This window comes from Clarias gariepinus, chromosome 19 (genome assembly GCF_024256425.1).
Source record: "Clarias gariepinus isolate MV-2021 ecotype Netherlands chromosome 19, CGAR_prim_01v2, whole genome shotgun sequence".
NCBI lineage: Eukaryota > Metazoa > Chordata > Actinopteri > Siluriformes > Clariidae > Clarias > Clarias gariepinus.
The window spans coordinates 2,799,067-2,811,090 of NC_071118.1; the positions used below are offsets into that span (position 1 = coordinate 2,799,067).

Sequence of the window (12,024 nt, forward strand, 5' to 3'; positions counted from 1 at the left end):
ACAACCTGAATGTCCTGAATCACCAGGTTCCAGATTGTGTAAAGTGGCTCTGGGAGCATGAGGAATTATTTTTACACATGAACTGGACACCACGTTGTGCACCGTAATAAAAGCTAAGGGCTAAATGAAATATTCGAGCATGCAAGGTTTTTATTTATTTATTTATTTATTATTATTATTATTATTATTATTATTATTATTATTATTATTTTGGCCAAGTGGTGTAAATTAAGTGTTTATTTTTAGAAAGATGAAACACTGTCAATAAAATAATAAATTATAGAGTTTAAAATGTATAAATGTCTAGAAATAGGATTGTCTAATTTGTTTTCTTTAATTATAAAAAAACATTAAATAACTTTTTCTTTATATTATAAAGATATGTTCTACTCATAGCAAGATAATCTTATTATACGTTGCTGTTGTTTGTCGGAGGTAAAATAAAAAATTTGACAGCTTTCACAATTTTCCTGCTTGTCCCCCAAAACATTCATAGTTTCAATTAAGATACAATTAAAACTCAGAGAAGTATGTTTTTATTTAAAAGTTTTTTTTTTTATCAATTCGTATTGTTTCGTATTTGCTGTGACACTTCCCATTACGTTTCCTCTCTGTCTCACTCCGCAGCATTATTAGTCTGGTGAGGGACAAGAGCATCACATGCCTCCCCTGATGGTCATGAAGTTTTCCATTGCACGGTTTAAGCTTTCTTCCATACAGCACTTTGAGGTATTGCTAATACCCTTTTCTCCAGTTTGATCCACATAGACATTTTGTTAACACATTTTTTGGTTAGATGTGAATTTACAGATCCTGGACATATACATACTTAAATACTGAACACGAACGTCTTGTTAATCACTTCATATATTATGGTGTGTAAAAAGAATGAATAAATAAACATATAGATCTGTATAAAGTCTGTGAATATTTGTTCAGTATTGCAGTGGAGTAGCCGCTGAGAGATCTGCTACAGACTGTACATTAATACATTTACCCCCTTTTCAGGGAAACATGCATTTTCCTTCCTTCAGCTCTCCTCTCACTGCCTTCTCATCATTCTTTCGTTCTTCTGAAGCACGCCTTTTGCTTTCAAGGTGTTCCAGTAACGTTGGTCCACGTGGGGAAGGTGTTGAGCTGGAACATGGCTGTTCCCCATGTGTTGATCGCCAAGTTGATGGTCAGGATGCCGATTATATTTAGCATGAAGCCAGCCTTTGCCTTTGGAAAAAGCAATAATACAGTTATTCTGTTAGTAGCACCACATGCATGGCTGAATACAAGAAGAGGAAATAAAATAGACTGCTAATGATAAAGCTGCCACTTATGTACAGAAGAGACTTTGATAATTTGTACGTATACGGTGCAATCTTTCAGTTTCAATAGATAAATAGAAAAGATTTAAAAACTCTTTTTTTCCTCTTAGGAAATACAAGATTAAGGTGTGCAGTCATGGACTAAGAATAAAAATGCACAAATAATAAAAAAAAGAACGAATAGACTCGTTAACAGGAATGTGAATTAGTCTTCGAATAGTCTAAATGAATAAAGGAATGGTTTAAATGTGTTACCATGTCGAGCACTTTGAGGGTGCCGAATGAGAAAGCGATGGCGTTGGGTGGAGTGGCCACTGGCAGCATGAAGGCCAAGGAGGCACTGATGGTGCAGGGCAGCATGACGTACAGAGGATGGAGCCTTATAGTTCTGGCCTGGAGAACACAAACATTGTCGGTTTATGTCAAGTAGGAGGTCTTAGCTGTTCTTAATTAAACCCATTCCATTCAAACAGACTAATAAGCAAATGAACTGAAAAAACAAGTGCAATGACTCATGTTACTGTATGTGTTGTTATATTCACCACATGGAACCTGGATGACACCGTTAATCGAACCACTGCTTTAAGGCTTTCTCTTGTTAATGTCTCGTCTTCAGGTAGAATTGAATGTTTAGTGCTGCGCTGCCAGTGTATTATGGTCTTACCATGGAAGCAAGAATGGGGAGGAAGAGTGTCGTTGTGGCCGTGTTACTGGAGCACTCTGTGAACGTTCCCACCAGCAGACAGAGCAGTAGCGAGATGGCAAATGGAGGGATTTTCTCAAGGGGGGAGAGACTCTGTCCGAGCCACTTTGACAGGCCAGATTCCTTTAAACAACAATTACAACAAAAATATAATTTTTTAAATTAAAGATAATTCGCATTATCTGTTAACGTGTAGAAACTGGAAATAACAACTGATGGAGAACCTCAAAGAACTATTAAAATGTCTTCATGCTAAATCATGCAGGACAGCGTTTCTATACAAACTCCAACAAAATGTGCAATAAAATGTCATGCATTATTTATTATTTGCTAAATGTTCAGCAAATAATGTTCATTCGTCCTTGATTTCTGTATTCTCCATCTTTTTTTTTACCTCACTGCCAGTAGCCAAGGCATATCCACCGCCCAGGAGCAGCACAATGTTCCAGGGCATCCTCTCGTGCACCACCTTCCATACAAGCAGAGCTGGGGGAGCCTTATGCTTCCTCTGTCTCCCCTCCACAGGCTGTTCTCCTATTTAAAAAAAAAATCTCAGCTTTAAATTTCTTTTAAGTTTACTTTTTAAATAAATAAATAAATAAATAAATAAATACAAAGGACATTCCTACCTTCTTCTGTTCCTTCATGTTCATCTACCCTTCTGGGTAAGCATACCTCTGGGAGTTGAGATGGGATGAGGAACAACAGAGTGGACATAAAAATGGCTACAGTTCCATCAGTAACAAACCTGTAAGAAAGAAAGACGACTGTTCTATTTTGGACTAGATTTTTATTCCTTTTGCTGGCTGGACAGTGCTTTAGTGGTTTAGCACTGTTGCCTCAGACCTCCAGGATTGTGGGGTCAAATCTTGCTCAAATTTGTGCACATTTACTCTGTACTGTATACCCTGGGTTCCTCTCGCAGTCCACAGACATGCACAAAGTAGGTTAATTGGCATTTCCAAATGGCCTGTAGTGTGTATGAGTGTGTGCTTGTGCCCTTTCTAGGATGTACCCTGCCTTGTGCCCTAAGTTTTTTGGGATAAGCTCCAGGAAATATACAGTAGAGGGTCACAGGGGGCTTGTGTAGGGTCAACATGTTGGTCTAGAGCCAATCCAAGGGAACATAGGGTTCCAGTGACCCCCTACACAGGATAAGTGGTATTCCCCATGAGACTACGCAATTCCCTTTAGTATTAAATTAACTAAAGATTAAGATTCAGTACTTTACGGCTCCTTATATATGTTTTTTTTCACAAATCTTAGTTAGGAAGTTGGGGTTAGCGTGGAGGGTCAGCCAGGATACAGCGTCCCTGGGGTATACAGGGGTCAGGGCCTTGTTTAAGGGCCCTACTTTTGCAGTTTGGCAGTGAAGGGGCTCGAACCCCAGACCCCTTAAAGGTGCAATAGTCTTTTTTTTATTTTTATGTCTTTTATTTTGGGGGAATCTACAGTAAATGTTGCATTACTATTGGCTCAGAAAACTAATTTGGAAATCTGTGAACTAGACTGAAGTGCTTGGGCCTTCTGTTAGTATTTTTTTAGACACCCTGGCCCATATTTGCAGGATCTGAGTCGTATTTCACATACAGTAGACCCTAAACAGAGACATTTTTGGCTTATGCAAACTTGTTAGCCTCAGCACAAGTACATTAAGAGGCTGAATGCTTGTTTGTTTTTGGATGAAAAATAGGAAAAAATAGGAATGAATACAATTGTCACCATTGGCCTCCACAGTCCCATGTCGGACTACTGAGGTTCCTGGATGGATGGATGGATGGTCATCCATTTTATAAACACTCAACATGATGGATCTTTATGAACGAGGTCAGGAAAGGTGGTGGAATCAGGTGGAAAAAATATTTTAATATCAAACCCACCTTCTTTGCCATTAGATGCCTAAATATGACTAATCTTATTACACCTTTAATCACTAGCGTGTGAATCTTGAGTAAAACACTGACCCTGATTATAAAAAGAGTGTGTAATGACACATTTCTACCACTTGATGGAGTGCTCCATCCTTTGGCCCAGGTTTTATTTTTTTAACCAGAGAAAACAGAAGTACTGTATATTAATGTTATTACTGGACTTTAATGTAAGATCCAGTGTTTTTAATGAAAGAATAAATATCTTTAGTAACGTTTTCACTATAGGTTTAAAAATGTGAAATATTCACTTACGGTCCACTTTGATTAAGGGTGGAAGCCCAGCCTGGCATGAAACCTGGGTCTCTGCTGAACCACAGCACCACCAACGACACAAACACCGTAAGAACAGCAGCTTCGGCGAATTTCATTCTTCCCAGTTTCCTATACTCCTCCTTTATCACTCTGTAGGCCTCTTGGTCACTGGCGTTTCTCGACCCACAGCCAAAGGTCTTCTTAAAACTTAAAAAGAATAAAAAAAATTTAAAAAGCATATGTTCAATAGTTTATCTTAGATTCTCTATCAGGCTTTCTTTGCACGTTTTGTTGGTTGTTGTAATGTCTGTCTGTATTACTTACTTTAAACCCAAATACATGTACTGCAGCCACAGCCAGGACAAAAGCAGCATCAGCACCATGTTGGGAAACGCAAAGCCAAACCAGCTGGCAAAGTTGATCACATTAGGATTACCAGGGAACAGCCTAAGAAACAAAAAAGAACAGTTAAAAGAAGACCATTTATAAACTCTCTTGATTTTATAACATTAAAAAAAAAAACTCTTTTGTAAATGTCAATCTCTTTTATCACTTTATTCACCAGAAAATTCATCACATGTCCCAGTTTGACTTGAACGCTCCAATACATTATGATTATTATTTCTGAAATATCTAAAATATTCTTAAATTCCTCAATAAGACATTTCACCCACATATTGAAACTTATTATTTCAGTCGTGACTGTATAAAACAATAGTATTTTGTTTAGTTTTTTAACGCTTTCATGCATAAAATTTTTTAAACCCTATATTCATTTTTTGAATTGTTTCCAGTAGTAAAAATTTAATGATTTTTAAAATATATCATATTAAAAAGTAAATTGATTGTCCAATTGTGGACATTTTATGTGTAAAAAAAAAAAAATAAGGGTTAGTCATGATGAAAATAAAAATGACTAAATAAAAAATATTTTAGTGTATTTATGCACAATATCATTCAAATTAAAATATTAATTGTAAACACAATTTAACAAACAATATTCTTAAATAAATAGTATAAAGATGATGCAGATCATAAAAAACATTTAATGGATTTAGAAAAAAATATATAGAAAGATTAAAAAATATATAAATAAAACATGCTGTATCTATCTATGCTAATAGTCATAGAGAGATAAAAATCTGAATTTTAATAAATTATAGTAACAATCTAAAGTTATTTGGAAACTAGTTACAATTTAATTTTCCTAAAAAACAGCCTTGAATAAGCCTAGATTTTGCATTCCTATTTAATCTCTCCCCAATTGCTCCAAGTTACCTACAGTACCTAATACAAGCAGTAAAAACATACAAGTAAATAGCCTTACGTATCCATCTGTCCTTTAAGGATAAGGTTTGGTGTGGTGCCTGTAAGGGTGGCAGTGCCCCCGATGCTGGCAGAGTAGCACACACTCAAGCTCATCCCTTTATTCAGCCAGAGATACCTCTGTTCCCGAGCCTGCCTTTTTTGCTCGGCTTCAAAATCCGGCTCCTGAACTGAGATCTCTTCTGGTAAAATACAAGACAGTAACAGATACCATCATTCGTCTTTCACCTTGATGCAATATTTGCATATTCTGGTCCAAATTCAGAGCACTTTCACTGGTCATGTGTTGTGGCTGGATAAAGATATCAGCTAACTTAATATCAATATTTAAAGTTTCTGTTTGCAGTCAGGAAAAGCTAGCTGTTTTGAAAAAGAAAAAAAAAACAATCCATATAATGAAAGCCTTCAGGGTTATCGCCAAAGCCTTATTAAGACAAAGAGATGTTGCTGAACTGCATGGAACTGTGCAAAAGTCTAGTGATTAGTACAGGTACACTGCTGATGCTGAATCCTGAGTGGTTGAAAGAGACGAGAGGGGAAATGAGGTTGCTGCATAGGTTTTTACATTAAACAACCAGTTTTTAATTGTATCTTTAAAAAATTCCACTTTGCACCCTGTCACAATAAAAAAAAATTAATATCCAATTCTTTATAACCTATAATATTCTAGCATCCAATTGGTGTAACCACGACACATCATTACTGAGGGATATGGCACTTTGTTGTTGCGTTATAATTTATTTTTCGAAGGATTTGCCATGGGATTAGTTCTGGTCCACTGTACTGATCTTATAATGTGTACCTATTCAGGCATCTTGGACACTTTTCAGTGCATGTAAAAGCGTATAAAGAAATTATCATAATGAGCTTAAGGAGCAATAGTCAAGTCTTAAATTTCTCACTAATCCAATTTACCACACTACAAAATATCTAGAACATGAACAAATTAAGGCTCCACAGTAGCATAGTTGGTTTAACACTGTTCCAAGGGTGAAGGGGTTCGATTCCTGTGCTTGGTGCTAGCTAACTCACAAACAGCTAACAATCCTAATGAAGCTAAAGGCGACCACCCAGTAAAAGCTCATTAAGTAAAAAAAAAAAAAAACAGGACACCGAAAGCTTTCTTGACATTCTCACAAATCAGAATGAGCTCTAACTCTGAAACCAATGCAAACTTAAATTAGGTAGTTAAATTCTGTAGATGTCCAGACATGAGTCATGGCTTACGTTGGGTTTGGATGTTGAAAGGAACTTTGGTGTTGGGGATTTCACCCATCTCAAAAGCCTGGTTGTGTCTGCCTTCTCTCAGTTCTCTGTCGTCTCTCTCAGCTTCGGTTTTACTGAGCTGCTCCAGCACGGCCTGGGCGATGGGCAGCATCATAGCAGTAGTAGCGGTGTTACTGATCCACATTGAGAGGAAAGCTGTGACGCTCATGAAGCCTAACATCAACCTGGAGGGACACAAAGGAAACAGAAAACGAAAATGTACCAACATAGACAGTCACAGGGGGAGAAAAGAAAGTACACTATTCATAAATTCTGATTTTTTTTTTGTTTCACCAAGTCGTACTTTATTTTTTATCAGCCATAACATTAAAAGCACCTAGGTTTTAATTGCCACTTGTGCCAAGGAGCAATAGCTCTGACCTCTGGAGATATAACTGCACAAGACCTCTGAAGGTGTATCTGGTACGTATCTGCCATAGGATGTTAGCAAGTGCTATATGTTGCAAGGTTGGGTATTCATGGATTGAACTTGTTTGTCCAGGGCATCCGAAGATTGTTTAATTGGATTGAGATCTGGGGAATTTGTAGGCCAGTTTAACAACCTTAACATAGAGTTCATATTCAGTGATGAACTGGATGTTATGATACTGTTCTTTCATATCCAGCATAAGTTCTTTTTTTATACCAATTTGTGCTACTTTGACTTTTCGGTAATATTGGACCATCAATGAGCCTTGGGTGCCCATGATCCTGTCACTCATTTACCTAGTTGATATACTGGTATATAATTAATAAGGGATTTTATTCAGGTCACCTGGCAGTGGTGTTAGTGTTATGGCTGATTGTGAGTATTCAACTGTGTATATTTTATAGGATGCAAAGTCTTACAGAGCAGGCCGAACACCCACTATCAGCAGGACCCCTAGTGCGATTCGCTTGTGTAAGTTCCAGTGTTCTACAGCTATCGCCACCAGCAAACCACCAATGAACAGCATGTTGGTGTCTTTCAGGTACAACATACACACCTGTAACATACAAATCAGAAATAACCCAGATCAGTGAAATATCTTGTTACTTTAGTCTTAAATCTTAATCTATGGTTTCTTTCATTTGAAATGTCTTAAAGAAAGACACCCTTAGTGGCTTAGTGGTTAGCATTTTGCTTTGCCCCTCAAGGATCTAGGTTCGATTCCCGCCTCGTGCCTGTGTGCATGGAGCTTGTTCTCCCTGTGCTTGTTGGGTTTCCTCCAGGTACTCCTTCTTTCCTCCCACAGTCCAAAAACACGCAGATTAGGCTAATTAGCATTCCAAATTGCGTGAATTAGCATGTGAGTATGTGTGTGCCCTGTGATGGATTGGCCATCCTGTACAGGGTCAAGTCAAGTAGGCTTTTATTGTCATTCGAACCATGTACAGTTCAATACACAGTAAAACGAAACAATATTCCTCCAGGACCAAGGTGCTACGTACATGCAACAACATAAATTAACGACACAACCCTGCCGGAACCAGCTAGCTAACTAATAGACCTAATTAGCTGACTAGCTCAGATACGGTATGACAGATTTACATTTTTTATCTTTTAAGTTAACCTAAAACTATTTCTATACAAAAAATTTTACAACAATAGACAACAGTGTACGTGCAAATGTGCAAACAAAGAGCTACAGAGTGACAAACACAATAACGTAACACGTTACTTTTGTAGTATTGAGGTATGAGTTGAGGTAGTGAGAGGAGTAACAGTAAACATTTGACATTCCTGAAGTAGCAGCTATGTACATTCCTGTACAAGTCACATTCCTGAAGTAGCAGTACATTGCCTCGTACCCTAAATCTCCTGGGTATAGGCTCTAGTCGTCCTACAACCCTGTATAAAGCGGTATAAACAATGGGACGATGACTGAAATATCTGACACATGCTTGTTGTTTGTTGTGCTAATTGCTTTGTGCTTGCTCTATTTCCTTGTGTTATTCACAGTATTATTGTGGAAGTCACTCAATGTGATCTTTTTCCTTTGCCTGTGACCAGCTAGTCAGTATGAACCTTAGGATGGCTAAGTCATATTTATATGCTAGCATTCCTGGGACTTATGCTAGTCACTACAGTTAAAGCTGAAGTATCGATGTTAGCCTAGAGCTACTAGTATATAAATAAATGTAACAATTCTTGGAATTCTAGTCACAGAAACAAGCTAGTCAGAAGTCCTAGCATTTATACCCCTAAGGCTTTAGCTACAGAGAAATCCTGTTGTTTAGCTAACTTGTTAAAAGGCTTTTTCTATGCTAACACTGGTATGCTAAATTTAACAATTGTACATCTTGTTGGCTTCAGTCAGATCAACTACAATTTTATGTAAATGTATTTGAGCTAAGTGTGTTTAACGATTAGCCCACTCCTACAGTAGATAGCTAAAGCTTGGATTTACCTGTTTTCAATTTGCTTCTGTCATGTTTTAAGAAAAAATAGCATAACTTGCCATATACAAATCTATTTGGCATAATAAGGGACTGTACAATCAATCATCATACATGGGGCGTTCAAATCAACCCAGGACTACTTTCTGCTGAGTGAATGAAGGTGTAAAACGTATTAAAATATACATTATATACATATATTTTATGTAAAATATAATATTTTGAGAAGACTTCAAGCACAGTGCGGTGATGAGAATATTTGAATGTTGCAAACTTTTTAAGGAAAGCCGAGGATGACCCCAGACGTGGTGATCATTCACCAACACTTCTTGTACTGTACATTACATGAACTCGGCTGGGAGTAATGTGATTCCCCATGCAGTCCTGACCTTGCTCTAAGCCATTACCACATGTTTGGGCCATTAAAGTAGTTCCTGGGAAGCCAGTGTTGAATCAGACCGATAGCTCCAGCATACTGAGAAAACTTTCTGCCTTGATTGTATCCAAGCTAATCAAACGCTGTTATTAGTGCAATAGTGTAGCAGGGGATTATATAGAGAAATAAAGGGAATTTTTACTCCTCTCATATTCTCAACTGTGTTCTGTTATTCTGTGTTCTGCGCAATCAGAAGTCCCGCTTCGATTTGAACACCTCTTGTAGAACAAGCTTAGATTTAGGCAATTAAACAATTGTCAAATAAAAACCAATCAAAAAAGGCAAAAATTCTGAAATGATAAACACTCAACCTGTTCTGTTTTTAATTTGTAACTTTTATTACAGAATTTATGGACTTTTAAGGTCACACACACACAAAAAAATGTTGAGCTAGCAGCACAGAGATCTATATCGGCCATAATTCTATCAATACGTAAGGTCATAACTGCTGCTTAACTTTACTAGCACCTTTGTAGCTTCACCATACAGTAAGTGTGTCTGAGCCTATGATTGCCGATGCAGTCAATTATTAACTGATGATTCTATATATAAAACTTTTATGAAGTTCTGAAGGGCTTTATGGGTTTCTATGTAATTACCAATCGTAGGTGCAATTTAGCAGACATTGTTTTCCTGTAACAAGGAGTCTGCTACTTACAGTACCTGTTCGGACTCCATGATGCCCAGGAATGGGAAAAGTATGATTGGGATCAGTGCAGTGACCGCAAGCGGGATACACTCTGTACACCAGTACAGTGCCATCAGGATGATTACATAGCCACAATTTGCTTGCTGCAAAAAAAAATATATAAAAAATAATAAATAAATAAATGTCATCTTTTAAATTTTGTTACAAAGACCAAAAAAGTAAAAATATATAAAATACCATGATGCTGTACTTGTGCAAAGATACAAACCAGGGTGTTTTTTTCTTCTTTTTTTTTTAAACCAGAGTAACTTATTTGTATTGTGTACAGTGAGCTTTATGGTTCCAGAATAGTGATAAGAACATTAGTATGTGATTAATTTCACTGTAGCTCTTTTGTAGTTTTATCTTCAAATAAGGCACTATCGCTCAATTAAGCTCATCTAGATTAGATATTCGGTCTCCATAAATTTAAAAGACTGGATCATGAGCAGGTCAGTGATTTAGTTTGGTTTATAGAAGGTTTTACAAGGAACCTCTTTAGAAAGCTAAGTAGATGTTTTTTTTTTCCCTAATGTTAAAATCCATCTTATGATGTCATTTAATGCAGTGGATTTAGACACTATTTATTTTGTGTAAATGTACAATAAATACTCTAAATCAGGAAGTATTGAAAAATGAAATAAATGAAAAATAATAAACCATATTTGTTTCTTTTATAATTGAGGTATCCTTTTGTTCAGGACATTACACACATACTGTTTATTTCTCATGCTATCGTATTATATTCTGTGAAGGACTTTCTGTTATGTAGCTATGTTAATTAACAAAATGCTACAGTATTTCTTGAACTAAGATGAAACAATTAAAAGCATAAAATTTGCCTCTTGAAATAAATTCTGCAGTTTTGCTTGTTTCCTTACATAATCTAAGTCAAAAGAATTAAATATTCCATGTAGTCTTTCCAAGATGCAAACCTTGTGAGTGACCCCTCATGCACACCAAACCCAAAATAAAAACCTAAACACTTCCAATAAATATTATACATTATTACACAATATATTTACATCTTATATATATATTATTATTATGTATATTCACATGCCTTGTTATTCATACCTTAATAGTTTTTCTTACTGTCTACTTTAAAAAACTGTAAAAAAAATAAATAAATTTAAATAAAATCTGCATACAATTTGTTTTGATTAACTAAAAAACGACCAGGGAAATGAACCCGCATAAAAAGACATTAATGCATATGTAGACCAAATTTTCCACATGCTTATTCCTACCGAGGAAGGGGCAAGCAACGGCAGAGGAAGTATCAGGAACGGAGTGATGTAGATGATCAGGTAGTTACGGTATCCCCAGAGCCATCGCCCGAATTCTTTCAGTTTTCTAGTAAACGGTGAACAGTCTGGCCTGTTAAAATGCATTTTGTAGAAATAGATGGAAAACACAAACACCGCTTGTGATCAGAGAGGAATGAGGGAAGCTGTTTATTACGAATTGAGTATATAAACCTTATCAGAGAGGTAAAAATTAAACATTAACTTAAAAAAGAAAGGGGCTGGGAGAAGAGGAGGTGGGAGATGACCAGATAAGGAGGATAGAGCAGTTCAGAGGTACAGTGGGAGCCACGTCAAACAGCCGCTTGGAGCATGATAGGTCCATGACAGGACCGTGACAGGACCATGATCGATCCGTGCACGGAATGTGATCCCCCGCGATGACGTAGTTAACGATGCCCCGCCCCATAAACGCCCCCA

General features: G+C 36.9%; 1 protein-coding gene across 2 annotated transcripts; it reads right to left on the minus strand.

The window, feature by feature from the left end:
* Window positions 1–520: 520 nt before the first annotated feature.
* Window positions 521–11,691, minus strand: slc13a2 (solute carrier family 13 member 2). Of its 2 annotated transcripts, none has more exons than XM_053479036.1 (12): window positions 11,548–11,691; window positions 10,273–10,401; window positions 7,644–7,780; window positions 6,756–6,979; window positions 5,530–5,710; window positions 4,527–4,649; window positions 4,203–4,409; window positions 2,649–2,767; window positions 2,414–2,553; window positions 1,981–2,142; window positions 1,572–1,709; window positions 521–1,221 (listed from the first exon to the last, which is right to left on the minus strand). In XM_053479036.1, exons 1-12 carry the CDS (start codon window positions 11,689–11,691, stop codon window positions 1,093–1,095), a joined length of 1,833 nt encoding a protein of 610 aa, XP_053335011.1. In that variant the 3' UTR covers window positions 521–1,092. The 2 variants fall into 2 exon arrangements, with proteins under 2 accessions (XP_053335011.1, XP_053335013.1); XM_053479038.1 differs by having other exon boundaries at window positions 5,530–5,707; window positions 11,548–11,676.
* Between the last annotated feature and the right edge of the window lie 333 nt (window positions 11,692–12,024).

Excerpts from the sequence above, each read along its gene's own strand:
- slc13a2 (XM_053479036.1), bottom strand. The coding sequence starts at position 11,691 with ATGCATTTTAACAGGCCAGACTGTTCACCGTTTACTAGAAAACTGAAA. Across the intron at positions 6,980-7,643 it reads GTGGGTGTTCGGCCTGCTCT|GTTGATGTTAGGCTTCATGA; the intron begins GTAAGACTTTGC and ends GTGTCCCTCCAG. Across the intron at positions 1,710-1,980 it reads TCCCCATTCTTGCTTCCATG|GCCAGAACTATAAGGCTCCA; the intron begins GTAAGACCATAA and ends TGTGTTCTCCAG.